Below are 19,863 nucleotides of genomic sequence, written 5' to 3' on the forward strand. Positions count from 1 at the left end.
TTTATTTATTTATATGGGTATTTGAATCAACTTATGACTAATTTTATAGTCTACTGAACACTAATTTTATAGCCTATTGAACATCTTATAAACCTAACAGACATCATAAAAATAATTAATATATACATGAGAACTCAAACTAGATACTGTGAGAAAAGACAGGCCTTTTCTACTGTTAAACCAAGAACCTCTTTTGGATCCTTTATTATTGTTGGTTGATTGTTTAGTTGTGGCTGGTTGTGTTATGGCTTTTTATATTTGCGAGTTTGGTTTTCAAGGGGGGGAAAAAGAAACAAAATACTTAGGTCCCACCGAGATTTGAACTCGGGTTACTGGATTCAGAGTCCAATGTCCTGACCACTAGACCATGGGACCACCTGTTACAAGCGTTGAAGCCTTTTAGTAAAAATAGCGCTTACCTTCAATATGATGGCTTGTCTACATTTACAGCCTAAAATGCAATGCTTGCGCAGGCCACGGGCAAAGCAAGTTTCCTACATTTACTTTTGGCTTTACAACTTTGTCATTTTGAAAAACATTTTGATGCAACTGAAATTTCTCCCTTTCCGATATACTTCGGCTATGGTCTCTCGAATTCTCAGTTCTTCATTAATTTGCTCTCGTATATTGTGGTATTTATCACAGCACCGAAACTAGTTTCAAATAATAAAAAAAAAAAAAGTAAAGTAACAGCTGAGACACCCACTCGACGCAAGTCCCAGAATAAGTACCATAACTTAACAGCAAGCAAATGAAAGGCAGTTGATCACAAGCTGAATATACGAGGGGCACAAATGACCGTTCCGTGGAAGAGATGGCTGGATTTTTGCAATCTCTGTACCTTAAGAATAATGCAAAGCCATAATGAAAATAAATGCACAATGATGAGGGGGCAGAAAGAAAGAACAAAAGGAACCCATTTATCATTTACAATTGGGGAGAAAACGAAAAACGTCAAAGCAATATCTATATAACTCTTATCTTCACTTGCTATAAGACTACTGTAACCCTATGTTGTATCCCACAGTAGTGGAAAACAAAATGAGAGGATCCACTGTTAAACCGACAGAGAAAAAAATGGATAAAGAATGGATCGTCGTCAAAGCCAACTATGCACGTATCTTATCTATACTAGTCAGAAAATCCTATAACCCTTTGTTATCGTGTTGAACCTAATCAGGCAAAGGCTCAAATATTCATCTGCAACGGCACGCAGCTAGGAACCTAAGGATAGATATCTGAGTTTTGCTGAAAAGGAGGAACCTGTAGGTGATCTCTGGGTTTTACTGAAAGAATATCTGCCAAAAAAAATTTGCACTCCATCTTCACACCATAAATAGGTAATTCAAGTCATCCACGGTTAGGCGAGTCTGACGACCACCATTTTCATCCTCACCAAAAGCAGATGCCACCATCTCTCTCTTCTTTTGCTGCAAACAAAATGACCCCATTATTTTTGTTTTACAGAAAAAATTCAGAGCAAAAGTAGTAATGTAGTATAATAAAATAGACAATTAAAAACATGATTATCCAATGATTATCCAATAATAAACATTCCTGAATGCTAGATAATGCACTTATCAAAAGAAAAAATCCTACAAGTATATGCAACAAAACTGAAGGTAAAACAAGAGATGCTGGTCATTAAGTTGGAAATTCTCAACCAGAAAAGTATTCAGAAATGCATTCGAGTTTTGATTTTAGAACATTGCTAGGTCAAATAAACTAAAACGCAAACAAGCCAACAGCCTATTTGGCTGAAGCTACTTTAGCAAAAACACCTTAAATGCTTTGGTCAAAAGCAAGCAAATGTTGTTTCTATGGCACATTAGGAACTACAAGGACCAAAGCAGGCAGCTCAAAAGCACTTCAAAAGAAGGTTTGACTCCTTTAAGCCAAAGTATCCAAAAGGCTGCTTTTGGCAAGAGCCGCTGCAACTTGCAGGCCCAAACATGAGCCCAAAGTCATAGCCCATTGATGTTAAGCATGTTTGTCCAAAACAAGCATCTTTTTCTCAGCCCACCTACCTTTATTGGCTAAAACCAAAGAACTAAAACATGCACTTGACCGCAATGAGCTTGACACTTTGAGCCCATCCAAACATAACGACCTACAGTGACCATTAAAGGAGGCCTGTTCACAAGTTCAACCACTTCAATTATACTGCGAACATTATGTTGATGGCTTGAGCACTGTTAAAGCAAAGTTCACCTAATATCACAACCCATCCGCTTTCTCTGCTCCCCTTACTCTGCCAGTTAAAGTTGTTATAGCAACATTATTATGTTCACTTAAAATACTTAGTTGAGCCAAGTTAACCTAATACCCAAACTCATTCCCTTTTTGGTTCCGCTCACTAATTCAAAGATCACATATGATATACAGCTAAATATGCGATTAATCAATGAATTCAGCTGGCATTTGAACAACCATCAGCTTTAAAAAGTCAAATCTCCATGGCATAGGTGAAAAACGTTTACCTCTAGCCTCACCAAAATGAGAAACACAATTCCTAATTCATCTACAGTGCTGCAAGCCTGTAATATCAATTCATTAACAAAAACTAAGCAAATAACAATGGCAACGGAAGAACCAGATACTCCTTACAGACCATTGAGAGCACCACATCTATCATCTCCAAGTAATACTTTCCATTGTTAAATAAAACTATTGCATGATTAACCATGACAGGGCAATTTAAACAATTTATGATGGAAAAAGTGATGAACGATGTCCCTTTAGATGGTGGGGAAAAAAATTGGCTACTTAATGAGGAACTGTGTAACAAAAATTTAGTAGAAAAAATAGTACCTGGAGAGCTAATATACGATCTTCAACAGTGTTTTTTACAGTTAATCGCAAAACTGTAACCTTACGAGTTTGCCCAATACGATGTGCCCTATCAATTGCCTGATCTTCAGTTGTAGGATTCCACCATAGGTCCAGAAGCAACACATGGCAAGCTGCAACCATGTTCAGTCCAAGACTAGCTGCTTTCAGAGACATTATCATAACAGATACCTGTGGTGCGAAGGGATCAAACATCAGGGAGAAAGAACATGTGAAAACACTTGAGGGGCATAGAAAACCATTTAGCATACATCTTAGAAGTTCAAATGGTTAAAATCCCACAGACCTCTGGGAGGGTATTGAAATCCTTCACAGCTTTATCTCTGGCAACAACTGACATTGTTCCATCCAGTCTTCTGTACTGAATGGAAGAACTCTTAAGACAAGCTTCAAGCAAATCAAGCATCCCCGTCCACTGGGAAAACACTATGGCTTTCTCCCCAATAACCTTAGCTGGGGGGTGTCTTTTATCAGTTCCATCATTAAGTGAGCCTGTAGAACCAGATGAGGTTTCACGACAAGCAACATTTCCATCAACAGAATTCTCTGACAAATTGCATTTAGACAGACAATCTTTTGGTTTAGTAAGCGATTGAAGGACTTCAAGAGTTGCCCTGATTTTTGATGAATTATGGGGACGGTTGTCAGAGGATGAGCTAACTGCAGGAACAAGCTCAGAACCAGAAGAATCTTGATCAGGCTCATCAGATAGAGAACTATTTAATGTGGCTTTGGAAAACACTGAAGACACATTCAGGCGAACTTTGCAGTTTGACACGGGGCATTGGTTGTCGTCACCAGTAAGATGCTCACAGATACATTGTTTGCAGAATACATGACCACAGACTGAAACAACAGCATCTTCAGGCGGATCCTGTATGAAAATAAGCAGAAATGTCAGAAAACATAGAGCATTGACAACTGTATCAGGTCACAAAAAAAAAAAAAAGATGATAAAGCAGTTGGGGTAAGCTACATGGAAAAGCAGATTAAGAAATAATAAAAGAAAACTATAATATAAAATAAGATTGATAAATTAAGATGAACATGTTACAATAAATGTATGTGCATTGAGAATTATTTTCATAACAAGCATCCACAATATAAATGTACCAATGAAGTTAACATATGGAAGCAAACCAATGAAGTTACAAGAGAGAGAAAAGGTGGATGTAGAAATAAGAAGAGTGATCGGGCAAGCAAAGAAGCGACATACACTACAGATGCCACAGATTGCCAAAGATGCTTCTAAGCATTTGAGAAGGCATAATTGTTTCTCCTGAGGAAGCTTCTTGGCCATCTCAATTGAGGATCCACCTAGAGAGTTTGAATCTAAACCCTTGACAAGAAGAGGATGATCACAAGCTTGTCGAAGACGCAACAGCATCAACAAGATGTTAACATAATTTTGTTTAACAGTTCCAGCAGCTGCATATTCCTGACGAACAAAGGGAGAGGTTCAAAGAATTGGTTAATTTGCATACAAAAAGAGTATAGAAATAACATGTTTACCACATAACAATGTTACGATTAAATTTTCTCGAAAAGGAGGGAAAGGAAACGTGATAACCAGAAATATGAAAGAAAATTGAAATAATTTCTAAATTACTCTTCCAGTAAAAGCATACTTTAAACTGAGCTCGTGAATCAATTTCTAGTCTGGTGTAGAAATCGCGTTCTTCCTCTGTAAAGTCCACCTTTTTCAATTCTACTACTTTGGGTGGAAGGTTAATAATAGGTTCCCCGTCAAGAAGAGTGCCTGGAGCAAACATTAGCCACCAGATGAGTCAAAAAAGAAAGTGGAATAAGTTGCACAACATCAGCAGCCTATCTAAAATTTACAATCTATATGACGCAAACCAGACAAGAAAAAAGCATGTAGACAAGCATGCAAAGACAGAAATTTTGCAGGCAACATGTTTCAAACAGATCAAAGGAAACTTGTATGTTTATGCATTACAAGACTTAAAGAAGTTGTGTGCATAGTAAAATCATATTTGACGGCACCTGTTCATACATTGAAACATCAAAGGATGGATCATTTTACTTGTAACTAAACTCCATCAACTAATCACAGTATTAATCTTGAAGATGTAAACTTTAGAGCAGCCCAGGCAAGACCCTCGAGGCAAAGACAAAAATAACTAGAAACCACATCACTAATTTAGACCCATTCTTCTAGTCAATACACTACTAATCAATTTGTCAACAGGGAGAGAGAATGGAAAGAGTAGTTGAAAGCTGTGAAAAAACTTCCTAACTATAAACCACATTCTAATTTAGACCAATTCTTCTAGTTAATACACTACTAATCAATTTGTCAGCAGAGGAAAAGAATGTAAACAGTAGTTAAAGCATGTGAAAACACTTCCTCGACTATCAAAGCAAACTGCCAATGAATTCGAAGACAGAAAACATTCAAACAAGGAGAGATAATCAGCTCCCAGCCAAGCAACAAACCTCGAATAGAGAACAACTAACAAAGGATCTCAATTATACAATAAAGGAGATAGGTAGAAGATGCTGGGGTTTTTTAATTCATTTTGTAAAATAAATTACGGATCTTTAGGAAAATCCAAACAGAATGAATTTCACCACATTGACTGACAAAACATACAAAATTAATGCACAGGAAAATCGTAAGATATTACCTTTGGTTCGACGAAGCATTACTGTCTTCAGAACAGCTTGTAACTTTCTGTACCCTTTTGCTGGATTCTTTTGAATTGGGACCTTTATTGCTGAGCAGAATAGCTTGTAGACAGCATAAGGTTCATATCTGAGGAATCTGAAATAGCTATAGAGATCATCAATTGCATTTTGGATAGGGGTACCAGACAAGCACCACCTGCGTTTTGCCCGAAGACCCCAACAGGCCCTAGCCACTTGAGTTCTGTGATTCTTGATGCTCTGGGCTTCATCAAGGACAACCCTAAACCATGCCACCTTTGCAAGTGGCCGTGCAATGGACTCAAGCATTGCACTGTCCATTCCCTTCTTATTCTTCGGACCTTTTTTGCCAGAAGTGGGAGGGTATTTCCTTTTCTTACCATATGAAAGTCCTAGGTGCGGAACATCATCACCTTCCATTCTTTGTTTCTCTTCATCTTCATCAGCCAGAGGCTGCTTTGGGACCTCCATGCTGACAATTGAATATGTTGTAACAACGACATCATACTTTGCCACCTCAGAAGGATCTTTTGTTCGATTGCTTCCATGGTATACTAGAACAGAGAGATTGGCTTCAGTAGTTACCTTCGTATGCAGCTCATCAGCCCACTGTCGCAAGACACTTGTGGGGCAAACAATGAGAGTTCCAGCAGCTGGCCTTCCCTTGGATTGCCCAGGAGAATTCAGGCTCTTTGTTGAACTTCGATTTGACTTAACTTGAGAACCATCGGCACCTTTTTTCAATCTATCAATCTCAATAACCCCATCGTCATCGTCATCCAAATTTAAGGTCTCGCACTCTTCTTTCTTAACAGCCACAGCATCCACTCGATATAAAGGCGCTCTTTCCTTGAGTATAAGTGCAATGGTTGACACTGTCTTTCCCAGTCCCTGAGAGAAAATGATTGTATAAATGCCAAAGCCAAAAGATAAAAACAATTTCTCAAAGCCAAAACTATTAAGTGGCTTTAGCAAGTTAATAAAATTTACCTGATCATCTGCCAGAATTCCTCCAGACCAGGGCAAGCTAGATGTTTCCTTCTGAACCATCCATGACAAAGCAATTCGCTACACAGGAAATTATTGCACATCAGTGGGATAATAATGCATAAACATGCATATCCATAAGCACATTAAAACACACATGCCCATTAGAATAGAAAAGGGAATCCATATATAGTTTTCAAACCCCATCTTGGAAGTAGGAATGAAGAAATGCAGAACATCACAAATAGAAAGCATATGACAACAAAACAAGTACTACAAAAACAATAGTTGACTTCAAATGCAGTTAGTCAATGCCAGTTGAGTTTAAATTGCTAAAAGCCACCATAAAAATCCACTTCAAATGTCAGTTTTGCCAATCCCCATTGATCTTGGATAACTATACAAACTACCATAAAAAACAGGATCCACTTCAAAAGCAAATTTTGCCAATCCCGATTGGTTTTGGATCACTAAACAGGTCAGACTGAACTGAAATCTCTGTCATTGCATTAAAAACCCAACTCCTCAATATATCTAGCTCTATAAATGTATTCTTTCCACTGGCACAAACTTGAATTTGATTTTGTATATATGGATTAACTTGAACAAAAGCAGAACATAACTCAAAACAAATTGTGGCCAACCAGAAATATCCATTTTTGGCTGCCACTATAGGCATTTTTCCTTGCAACTAGAATGGAATATAGGAGATAAAAGTACATTCCAAGCTTGTTGATCCACATCTGGTAACTGCAAAGAGATTGTCTGAATATGGAAAACTATTTCCTCGTGTATAGAACTATTGGGAGGAATATATTAGAGTCTGCTTACTGAAATCAATTCCATAATACATACCGATTTCATGATGTGTCTAACGCATCAAGAGTCCTATATAGCCTTATTTCTTTTATATTTAGAAAAAAGAAAGATTCGAACCTGGTGTCTCAAAAGTGGTACTGCCAAAACACCATCAGGCGGGACAGCTTCAGACTTTGGTTGAGCAAGATCCTGTCAGTGTGCCATAAAATTAGTCATGTCAAATACTCAAAATGTAAGTCATGATCTGAAAATCATGGAATCATGAAGAAGCTCTTTAATTTCCTGATTAAGGAGACAATGTGGTTTGTAGCAATAGAAAAATTCTGAAACATGAACTAGTTGTGTGTATTTATTCAAGATGGCAGGACCATGTCTCTATTCATACATGAAAAAATCAGTTAAATTTAATTAGAGGATCACAGCATTTTTTTTATTTTATTCCGTTGAATATTTGCTAGCAAGGACAAATTCTCCATAAACAAAATAAAATTATGTTCCTCCTAATATGTGAGCAAATTCCTGCACATTGTACTCATGCTTGTTGTAAGGATGTTTGGTGAGAAAGTGTCTGTGAGTCTGCGACACAGCCTGTGAGCATCCAAACAAAATATTTCGGGCTGAGGGAAGGAAATCTCGTATCAATGTGATGACATCTGACCAGAAAGTAAACTGTACTCCAGCTCCATTGATTTTCAAATTATGTATTTATTAGTTTCAATTTCTTTTGAATTCAAAAGGAATTTAAAAAATCATTTTTTTTGGTTTTAGTGTAACATAGCAGGTAGATTCCCTAGCTCACAATACTCACCTGCAATGCAACTCGAAGTACAAGTCGCTCATCATTGGCCTTGAACCTTGTGCCTTCTACTGTGGAATGAAGTGAATCATTGTATATCGGGTGTTGCAAAGGAACCATGGGCTTACTTGGAGCAAAACATTGGTTTGAGCGAGCAGGTTGACTGATATCATCAAGAATACATATATCAGGATCATCATCAACATGGGATTTGCTACCAGATGAATTACTCTGAATTGATTCAGGGCTGACTATTGAAAGATGAGAAACCAAGGCCTTAGACTGAATAGGCAAGCCTTGTTTTTCATCCTTGCCACAACCCAGCTGCATCTTGCTTATATCGGATGTCGGAGCAAAGGGCAAATACTGCTCTGAAGCACTTAAATTCAAATATACACTATCGAAGGGAAACCTACCAGCAATCCCCTCAACTGGAGCTCTTGAAGATCCAAGAGCCATGCCCCCTCTGTCATTGTTGGTGTAAATCACATGCTTCTGACTTTGCACAGATGATAAAACCCCAGAAGGTGACTGCTGTTTGTCTTCGTAAACAAAAGTACCGTTTCCATCGCTCCAAGAACACTTCCTGTCAATAGCTTCGGTGACACCTTCACCAGACTGCCATGTCATGTTCCTACATGCAACCAATCCATCGGTTTTTTCATCCTCTACACAAACTGTTTGGACCTCCCTGATGCCTAACTGAATATCACTGGGTGGCATAACTGATGCTTTGTCATGGTTAAGTCCATCATCAGCACTTGATGAAAATTTTCTGGTCTTTGGAAACGTATGGTCATTACCTTCAGATTTAAAATTCATCCCATTTACATCAGAGCAAGGCATCATCGAAATCTCTGGTCCAGAGCATGCATTCTCAGGTTGAAATTCATCAATTTCTTGATTAATGGGAAATAATCCAACATGAAAATCACTGGAAAAATCAAAACCTGAAGAATCAGTATAATGTGCATCATATCCATTCATGCCAAATTGCATAGCTGAATCATGATCCCTAAGTTCGCTATTAAGACCAGGATAATGCCAGTCAGCAGACTTGGTAGAGATCATATCATGAGAAAAAACATCTGTATCCATCAAGGGCATGACCATTGATCTATGAATACCGGTTTTAAGTTCTAGAATTCCTAAGCTATCATTGTCTAAAGCATCACGTGATCCAAATTTCTCATCTGAACCATCCATCCAAGGACCATGTGAAGAACCTGCAATTATTAGAGAAACATAAATGAGAACTCCAATAATAAATCACAGTGATCTAAATCAACCTACCAGGTACACACCATCAACCATACAATACAAGGAAAAGAAAAACGAGTTTACATGCCTTTGGATTCAACATTCCCGTCCACATGCCTCAATTGGTTTCCATTATCATCCAAAAGAAGCTTTAGGTTCAAACCACCTGCTTGATCCGCAACACAGCTAGACACTCCAGCAGCAAAAGTAGTAGGTTCTGTAATGCAACTGGCCATCTCTGATTGTGACGCACCTACCCTCATTGTTCCCTGATCTTCTTGAAACGGGAAGCAAAACTCTCTAATACTTCCAGAGCGAGCATGCATAAGAGAGCTCATTTGTCTCCCTGTGTAATCAATAGAACCACCCGAATGCCCAACCCTAGCATCCGAACCTTCTGGATTGTGCAAAGAGTAGGCAGCAGGATCCATGGATTCTCCCCCTAACCCATCAGCCCCTTGTATCTTCTGAGACCCTAAACAGTATATGAACCAAAAAGGTAATTAGAATCTACACAGCGACAACCAACGCCACATCATATTCCAAGAATTTCAGTTCAAATCTATTACCACTTTGGAGCAGCCAGTTTCGGCTATTTCCAGCATCCAGCACCGTCTCATCCAAAAAATCTCCTTTATCACTCTGCAATTTGACATAACAGAGAAAATATTCACTGAAGAAGCACAAAAACAGCCAAAGCAACACTCTTTTTCTCTCAAGCAACAATATTCCGCCTTTAAATAATCAATCATGCAGCATCAAATTCAAGAATTTAATCACAAAACAAGTTAAAGTTCTCCAAATCCTAAAATCCAGTTCAATTTAACCTAAAAAACAAAATTCTCAAGCAGACCGGAATCCTACCGGAGAAGTAGGCGACGGTTCTTCTCCGAGAATTGTATAAAACAAATCGACATCCATTGACAAATCCTCCTCCTCTCCATCGCCGCTGTTACCGTCACCAACGGCCATAATTTCACCACCTGGCATAACACTCCCCGACCTCCCGTCGGCCATTATCATGATTGTCGACTCAAATCACAAATCAACCAAGCAAAGATAGAAACCCTAGCAATGAATTCAATTAAACTAGTTTTAGAAATCCGAATCGCATTTTGATTGTAACCGCTTTTGAGAGAGAGAGAAATTGCAGCGGAGTTTCGGGTTTGGGGTTTATTTGGCGTGTGTTGTTGTTTGTGGACTCTTTTTTTTCCCGATCAGAGAACCGGAAAATCAAATAAAATAAAATCGTGTGTAAAACGAAGAAGAAGAAATAAAAGGGGAAGTCCCGTGTAGATAGCGAGTGGCGGAGACTTAAATACAGGGAGAAGAGGGGGTGAGGGGTGGGTGGGTGCGTCGGTTAACGACTTTTTCTTTGGTTTTTACCTCCCTCTTTTTTTCTCTTTTTTATTTTCGGTGATGGAAATAATGGATGAAATATACTATTTATTTATGGCGTGATAACTGATGGGGAGGGGAGAGTGCAAGGGAGGTTCGGAGTAGCTTTGTGTTGCGGCTTTGGGTTTGGGTTCGGTTGCTCTGTTTCAACCTTCGGTTTGTCATTTTCACACTTTAGATTGGTCGAAGACCGTGCATGTGAGGGCTCTTGGTGTTGCCTAATGTCATCTTTGAATCATAGTTACTAAATACTTCATCTAAAATAGCTTGAGTTTGATTTTTTTTAGAAAAAAATTAATTAAACTCGAGTGATTCCGGATTTATTTATAATCTGGTCATAATTAGGGTTGATTTTTAATTAAAATATTAAAATGATATGGTTTTAATTTTTTTAATCAAAATTAGTAATTATATATATATATATATAGATATATAGCGTGTTTTATGAGTTGAGAATGATTCCATTTCTTAGAAGGGGATGTTATAGGCCAGCAATACTCGCATCGATCAGAATGTGCTTCATTTTCAGAAAGAGAACTTACGTATGGCGGTTTGTAAGAATTAATTGAACTTCACGAAATATCCAAGAATAAGACTTGAGCTCGTGATCTTTCCACGCTGTTGACGGACTGGTGGCCACTTATATTAAATATCAACCTTATATTTATCGTTTAATTTTTTGTATTATTATAACCATTCGGTTGCTTTGCTTGTTGGATCCGCGCATGCAAAGAGACTCGCCGTCTCCGGCCAAAATAAGGATGAAAGAAGAAGAGGCAGAGGAGGTTTAGTTACGGGTGTTTGGGACTGTAATATGATGGTTATTTTTAAAAATATATTAAAATAATATTTTTAATTTTTTAAAAAATTATTTTTGATATTAATAAATTAAAATGATATAAAAATATAATAAAAAAAATAAATTTTGACTGACTTTTCTGTTCAGAATACAATACCAAACATAGTGTAAATTTAGTATATTGTAATTTATTATCAACGTTGATCTTAAAAACGTTACCATATTGGAAAGATATGTGCTAAATCCCATTCCTTATAACGTGAGATCTTTAATGCTTTGTTTATTTATTAATTAAAGAAGGATCAACATTATGAACTGTTATTAAGGACAAACATTAATGACATTGACAAATCTTCATGCTATTACAGAATACAAGGCAATGGTTGATACTAAGACAAAAAAAAGAAATTGTTGGGATTTTTTATTTTATTATGGAGAAAATAATGGTTCGATAGAACTTGTCGACAATGGTTTTATGACAATTAATCAAAGGACCATATTGTCAAGCTATGGAAAATTAGAGGATGGCATTAAGCCAAAGCAGAGGGGAAGGAGAACAAAGCAAGTGGGATGGGGAAAGACTAAAGTGAGAGTCGTGAGCGGGCGATGATGGCGGCCGGATAGGGTTGGCATCGTCTACGCTTTGAATTGAACGCTGATTGTGCATGTGATGACGAATACCAATAGCCAAGCATGAAAACACGCATTTCGAATGGACTTTTACCCTATTTGTTTCTACGCATAAAGATGGTTTTTAAAAAAACACGCATTTCGAATGGACTTTTACCTTATTTGTTTCTACGCATAAAGACGGTTTTTAAAAATTAAAAAATATTTATATATTATTTTAATATATTTCTGAAAAAAATTATTAAAAAAATTGAAAATATTATACTAATTACAGCATAAGAATTTTGATTTGGGATGGTGAGCTGAATCCTAGCCCAATATCACAGAGAAGTACAAGGGCAAAACTAATCCCAACACAGAAGAAAGGAGAGCAAAATTGAAGTCGAAAGGGAAAAATCGAACCCAAGGAGAAAGGAGGAGGAGGAGGTGCTCAAAATGATCGAACCCAAGGAGAAAGGAGGAGGAGGTGCTCAAAACGGAGCCCGTTAAAGCTGGAAAATGGATCCAAGTCCGAGTCCGAGTCCTTTTGTTTTTCATGTAATTTTCTTTGCTGACATGACTCGTCACTGTTATGAACATGTTAAACAATGTTTAGACATGTTCATCCCACTCCGATTGCCCACCGGAATGCCCCCATTTTGCAAGATAATTCTTGTGGTTGCTCACTCACTTGAATGTTTTTTGTCACAAAGTTAACAGTGTGATTGCTTACCTCATCGTCTTGTTTTTCAAGTTAGCTCTGCGGTTTTTCATGATAGAGATAATTATTTCACTTGAGTAGGATAATACAAGAGATAATCGCGCATAAGAAGTATCTTCTCCTTCATTTCATTCTTTTAAAACAATGTTTTTCTTGTAATTTGCTAAGTAAAGTATCGAAGGACCTCATATCCTATGTAGGAAGCTTGTTTTGTAGGAGAATGGGAGCCATTAGTCAAACTCCACTTAAAAAAAAAAATTCAAAGTTCATTAAACATTTGTGGAAAGGACAAGATTTTTTAAGGTTTTCTCCAACTTTGTCGATTTGGTAATATCTATTGAAAGAATTTTTTTTTTAATCGCTTTTAATGATTCTTTTTTTAATATGGTCCGGAATCAGAAATATAGTTAGGATATTTGTTTGAAGACCATCTTAAATTACACGTCTTTAATATTAGAAAAATGAGAATTATGTGAAAGAAATCATAATTTCTTGTCCATTTTTAAGTATGAGCGAGAAGAAATTAATGAATTATATATGCTGCATGTGTTAATGAAGCTTCATATAAGATATATATTATGTTCGTTATTTAATATTTAAATGGTCTTGTATTCGATAGTTTTATCTATATATTAATTTTTAGTATTTAATCTTTCTAGTTATTATTTACCAATTAAAACTCCAAACATTTTCTTATTAATGATGTAATTTTTTCGTTAAAACTTTTTTCCCTAATTTAAGATTTCATGTTAATACGAAATTATCGTCAATGCGTTATATTTTATAAGGATATCTTAGCAATTAATTTCAAACCAATGCCACAAAGACACAAATAGGATGTAGAATACCGATGAGCACAGAAGCATCCCAAACGGACGTCTTGCACATCTTGTCTCTGAATTTTTGATGAGCAGCGAGCACGCGACTAGCCATTAGAAGAGAGAGTCCATGGCATTCCTACTCCTCAAATGTCTCTTTATTGTAGCTCTATGAACAGTACTCATGCTGTAGCCCTCTTCGACTAGTGGAGGTGACAATAGCGAGGAGGACTTGTAAGAGGCTGATTCGGCTACTGTTGTGGTGGTTCTGTGTTGATGTGGAGGTGATCGTATAGGAGCGGGGTGGCATGGATGTGTTCTTGAGAAAATGAAAAAGATGACAACAAGAAGAAAAGGCTAGAACAAGAACAATTACAATAAAAAGCTATTACTTTGCAGTGGTATAATTAATGGAATCTTAGTCAAAGTGTTATATCCAGCCTTTGGAACTAATCCATTACTAAGCAGATAGCTACAATTTGTTTTTGAGATTAGTGATGGAAGATTAACAACTTTATTCGGTTTTTTTCTTTACCAAAGTACAAAATATGAGTAAGATTCAAAGAAAATCAGTTCTCATATGAACGATGGATGTGAAAGCTTTATTTCAATCAACTGAATGACTGAATGAATGCATTCAGAATCTATACAAGAATTGTGATAAAAGGATTGATGCTTGATGCTTGGATATTTAAATGTTGAATGCATAATTCTAGGTGTTTGGAGTACGGTAATAATTATTTTTTAAAATATTTTTTATTTAAAAATATATTAAAATAATATTTTTTTATTTTTAATATCATCATATCAAAATAATATAAAAACACAAAAAAAATTAATTTAAAGCGAAACAAATAAAAATAAATTTTATTTTTTTCAAAAATGTTTTTGAAACACAAAAATAAACAAACCTTTTTTATTTTAAAAACCATAATTATAATAATATTTGTTTAGAGAGACCTAACTAAGATGACTTCCTAACTAATTTACCTTGAAATGTAAAAAACATAAGCCTTCGTAACTTCTTAAATGGCAGTTCTTCCTCAAGTACGCAGAAAAGGTTACACCATTGCATTGCATTGCATGAACATGCATGGAATGTGACATCATCAGAATCAAATAAAATGCAATTGTATTGTCTTCTTCAAGTTCTTTTTTTAAGAATTATCAAAATGATTTCAAATAGTTTTCTCAATTAAGTTAGCTAATTTCCGCGAATAAATACGCGTAAGAGCTTGATTTTGATAAAAGAATCATGTGCTTGTTAAAAAAAATCATTGCCAAAAGGGAAGGGAAAAAAATAACAAGGGGAAACTCTTAACTCCCATACATGTTAGTTTCATATTACAATCACAAGCAAGTATTATCTACACAATTAAAAGAACTCGACTTCATGTAGCTTTACTTTTCACATTAACAATGAAACTTCTCTCCTTTTTCTTTTCAATTTCCATTATTTTTTTAATACCTATCCTTTATTTTTAAAAAATCTTTCAATTAAGTCTTTTTATGGCCCAATAAGAGATTAGGTTTGAAATCATGGTAAAGGACCAAATTGAAAGATAAATAACTATAATATAAAACACAGAGAAAAATACATGATTAATCCTAAATTAATAATAAATTTTATTTTGGTTTAAAAGTTTATTTATTTTATTTTTCAGTCTTTGAGTTTGAAAGATGAAAGAGAGACTCATTGGATACTAATGAAGAAGAGCAAAATTCATTGTTTTGCCATGTTTCAACCACAAAAAAAACTAATATTGGTGTTAATGGATTTCATTTGATGAAAAGAGTTATGTTAAGGTGTTTTGAGACTTTAAACTTGCTTGAAAAAGTAAATTGTAGTCAAGAGAAAAAAAATGGTTTGATCTTATGTTTTTTTGACTAATTTAGATATGTGTTTATTGAAATATTGATTTGATTTTTGTTTTTATAGTGTTTCTTAAATATTTTATATCAAAATAGATTAAAAATAAAATTTTGAATCAAGAAACACCTCAGCTTGATTTTCCAACAATTACAAGTTGTCAAAATTTAAATTAATAGACAACACTTCATTTGCATTGTTTTCAAATAAAAAAGAGTGGGCAACATGCTACTCATTACTTGTTAGGCCAAATTGTGATTTTTTTTTAAAAAAATATTTTTTTAAATTTAGATTTAAATGCATTAAAAATAACATTTATTTTAATTTTTTTAAATTTAGATTTAAATGCATTAAAAAATAACATTTATTTTAATTTTTTCATGTTTTTTAAATAATATTGTAAATTTTTATGTGCCTGATAACATTCTTTGTTTAATTATTATGTGCCACATGGGAAAAAAAAACCATCATGAATATTTAATTAACATAAAATTTCTGATTTTTAAGCTTTTTAATAAATAGTTTAATTGCTAAAGCAAGTGTCCGAAACATTTATCGTGACAAGCTCTTAATAAGTGAAAATCAACATGGAGAAAATCTTTGTTTCATTTTTCTTTACTTTACTCACAATCTTACCATAAAGTAAAAATAATAATAATAATAATAATAAGTAAAGTGATTGCGAAACTCGCTCAAATTTAAGACGTTTGTCTTTGAGCTTGGTAAGGATATTTTTTTAGTGGTTCAGGATTCTTGCCCTTCAACCTTTAAGAAGGAAGGTAAGCAATGTGGATTTATTTAATTTTTTTTTTTAAAAAAAAAAGTCTACGATCTACGCATAAAGCAGACAGAAAATAGTGGAGAATAGAATGATGGATGCCAGTGCTTGCCTTTACATGGAGGCAAGATACGCGCACTAATAACACTAAAAGACTGGGCTTCTCACTAGGTTCAAGGATTACAAATTAAAGATTTGTTTAATTATTATTTTTAAAATTTTAAAAAATTAGTTGAGCTTATATACCCATAATTACTTTTAAAAAAATAAGAAAATTACTTTTAAAAAAAAAAAAACTGGGCTTCCATTTGTAGACAAAAGGTTGGGCAAGTTTCTCAAAGATGCCAAACCGTGGTGAATCCGAGTTAAATACAATACTCTCAGCGACCCACGTTCCTGAGAAGGTACAGGGCTGGGTACATGTCAGGAAATTTAATTTAAACCATGCAGGCAGGCAGGCAGCAGGCAGATTCTTCTTTAGGTCGACTTCACCCGCGTAGAAAACCCTTGGAACTTTCGTGTGGAATCTGCCGAACTAGCGTTTGGCAGTTGTCTGTCGAGGAGAAGGCATCCACCCCGTGATTCTTGGCCAATTCCGATGGCAGCGACGTGCTGCCTATCCTAACCCTACAGTAGTTAATATGTGCGGGCACAACCTCGAGTGCTTGGAACTTTTTTTATATGCAGGGAGCGCTTGGCTCAATCATTGGCATGGTAAGAATAATAAATTTTATATTGGGATATTTTAGAGATTACTATTGCATTATTTTTGTGATGTCATTGACATATTTTTTTAAAATAAAAAAAATAATTATATATTGCTAATATGTTTTTTTAAAAAGAATTGTCAGTAAATTTAAAATTAGTTGAATATAAAATGATATTTTTATATAATATTGATAAAAAAAACCCATTAAATCAACTTAGATCATTCTCAATTAACATATAAAAATAATAAGGATAATCTTGAAAACAAACAAATCAGGAACTTAAATATTCAAATCAATTCAATGTTGAAAAACAAAATAACTTAAAAAATAAACTTGAACCAGCTACTAAAACTCTAAACGCAAGTTATGCATGTCATTAGATCTAATAAATTTTTTATTTCATAGATTATTTTTCATTAAATAGATTTATATAAGAATATAACACACCTAACCTTTTTAAATAAAATATTTTATAAAAATAAAAACAAAAAACATGATAGGTGTGTGGGGCTGAAAAAGTAAAAGTAAAGGCTATTAATAGCAAATGGTGAAATTGTATTTTCTTTTAATCTTGAGTTAAATAAAAATAAATAAATCATTAATAATAAATGGTGAGATTGTATTTTTAAAAAATCAAATGACAAAAAACACATTAAAAAAATAGATTAGATGTTGTGGGTTAACTTATTAGTATTATAATCTAAATCATAGAACTAACCGTGTTAATTTTTTTTTATAAATTTTCATCTAAAAAAAGCCCAACATCACAAGTCTATAGCCCAGCACACTAGGCTCCAGAAGAAACAACCCAAATGTGTGAGCCTTTAAGCCAAAATTCTTGTGCTTGAGGTTTTTTTTTTATCATTTAGAGGGGTAAATGACTTGTCGTCCACCAAGGTAAACCACACGCCGTCTTCTACCCAGATTCCAACCACCATTATAGTAGCTAAAAAATCAAGGTTATGAGTTTTTAACACAACAGACTCATTTTTCAACTCAGTTTAAGCCAAAAACACCCCAAACAAATCCTAGAACATATGGAAACCAATTTAGCAACTTAATAAACAAAAAAAAAACAGTTTAAATCACAAAATCAAACCAAATAGATTTTCTCCTCCTCAATCTATATATGTTTTTTGAACAATATCAAGGCTAAAAAACAATCATTATAATACTCTTCTCATCGAATGAAACTAATTGACACCAATTTCAACTATTTTTGTTGTCGTAATAATTGTAAACAATGAATTTTTCCTTCTAAACTGGAATCCAACAATCATTTATCTTTTCTCACAAAAAAGATTGAAAAACGAGGGAAATGAACTTGGGTATCAAAATTGGATTTCTAAAAACTAAAGGAATTGATCATCTATAAACTAAAAAAATTTAGGGACTAAAATAAATGTTTTATATACAATTCAAAACTAACATCTTGTTACCCTTCATTTTGACTTTGGTGCTTACATTTTTAACCCAAACTTTTCTTTCAAAAAACTAGGCAATTGAAAGCAAATCAAGACTTAAAATGGTTCAGTTGCATAGGAAAAAAAGAGTTAAAGGATCAAATTTTAAAATTTTAGTTATTTCAATCTATGATGATTCATGAGATAACAAATAATAAATATACAATAGTGTTTTGGTCACATAGCTTAGTGTTGGTTAATAATAATAATAATAATTTAGTTTAGATTATATGCGAAGGGCTTTCCATGATTGATTATAGGTTTGAATGTTGAGCTTGATGCTTTTATGCGAAAACAAGTTCTCTTTGTAATTTGAGGATCTTCCAATGTTTTGGTTAATGAATTGGTGAGGAGAAAAATCAAGAGAAAGAAAAAGGAGTGAAAACAGGGAAATAAATCAGTTGTGCTGGTGGTCTTCGTCGTCTGGTCAGAAGATTAAATCTGTTTTTTTTATTATATTTTTTTATATTTAAAATTATTTTTTATATTTTTAAATTATTTAAATATCTTCATATAAAAAGTGATTTTTTAAAATAAATAAATATTATTTTAATATATCTATAAATAAAAAATACTTTAAAAATAACAATTAAAATACTCCAATATTTTAATATAATTTTATTTAAGAATACAGTTTAAACCATGTTTTACTAAAATTTGATTTTTTTTGTTTAAAATTAATTTTTTTATTAGCATGTATATTTAAAATATTTAAAATTATTTTTAAAAAATTAAAAAATATTATATTAATATATTTCTAAATAAAAAATATTTTAAATCAAAATTATTTTTAAACTTACCCGAAATCTGACCAGGGGAGAGGAAGGAGTGATTCTCCTGACAATGAGTAGATGTGGTGATTACTGATCTGTTTTCTTGACCTATAAAAAGAGGACATATCGTGGATGCAACCAAAATAAAATATATGGCTGCGTATTTATAGGCGACAATTGTTTCCAAAACAAGCAATAAGGTGGAGCCATATCGTGCGTCAGGCATATATGTGCTTAGGATATGCTTGGTCAATATTGATTTTGGGTGTCAGGCATATAATAAATTTGAAAAGTAATTTTTAAAAATTTAATTTTTTTTATTTCAAATTATTTTTAGATTATTTTAATATATTTTTAAATAAAAAATATTAAAAAATAAATACTATATCAATATTTCTAAAAACAAAAACTTTTTGCAACTCTATTATTGACTAGAAAGAAAAACTCTATTGTCATGGCGTGAATAAAAAGTTGTATGAGTGTGTGTCCCATAGGGGCCAAGGAACCGCCATGGGGGGGGTCACAAGACGATCGGAGGGTTC

General features: G+C 34.2%; 1 protein-coding gene and 1 non-coding gene across 2 annotated transcripts; both read right to left on the bottom strand.

The window, feature by feature from the left end:
• Positions 1-303: 303 nt before the first annotated feature.
• On the bottom strand, positions 304-375 carry TRNAQ-CUG (transfer RNA glutamine (anticodon CUG)). The gene has a single exon. It is a non-coding gene; the product is annotated as a tRNA-Gln (tRNA).
• A 568-nt stretch (positions 376-943) lies between these two features.
• LOC105128089 (uncharacterized) lies at positions 944-10,789 on the bottom strand. The gene is made up of 12 exons (XM_011029606.1): positions 10,247-10,789; positions 9,952-10,024; positions 9,471-9,857; positions 8,135-9,348; positions 7,444-7,515; positions 6,511-6,588; positions 5,502-6,411; positions 4,479-4,609; positions 4,067-4,288; positions 3,137-3,724; positions 2,812-3,021; positions 944-1,430 (listed from the first exon to the last, which is right to left on the bottom strand). The coding sequence occupies exons 1-12, from the start codon at positions 10,403-10,405 to the stop codon at positions 1,326-1,328; spliced, it is 4,149 nt and encodes a 1,382-aa protein (XP_011027908.1). The 5' UTR covers positions 10,406-10,789; the 3' UTR covers positions 944-1,325.
• Between the last annotated feature and the right edge of the window lie 9,074 nt (positions 10,790-19,863).

The sequence above is a fragment of the Populus euphratica genome, unplaced genomic scaffold (genome assembly GCF_000495115.2).
Source record: "Populus euphratica unplaced genomic scaffold, PopEup_1.0 scaffold15.1, whole genome shotgun sequence".
Lineage (NCBI taxonomy): Eukaryota > Viridiplantae > Streptophyta > Magnoliopsida > Malpighiales > Salicaceae > Populus > Populus euphratica.

Bases quoted from the DNA above. Each gene is read 5' to 3' on its own strand.
- LOC105128089 (XM_011029606.1), bottom strand. From the start codon at position 10,405: ATGATAATGGCCGACGGGAGGTCGGGGAGTGTTATGCCAGGTGGTGAA. The intron at 6,412-6,510 runs GTAAATTTTATT...ATTTTCTCTCAG, and splicing joins GAATTCTGGCAGATGATCAG to GGACTGGGAAAGACAGTGTC. The intron at 3,725-4,066 runs GTATGTCGCTTC...ATTTTCATACAG, and splicing joins CAATCTGTGGCATCTGTAGT to GATCCGCCTGAAGATGCTGT.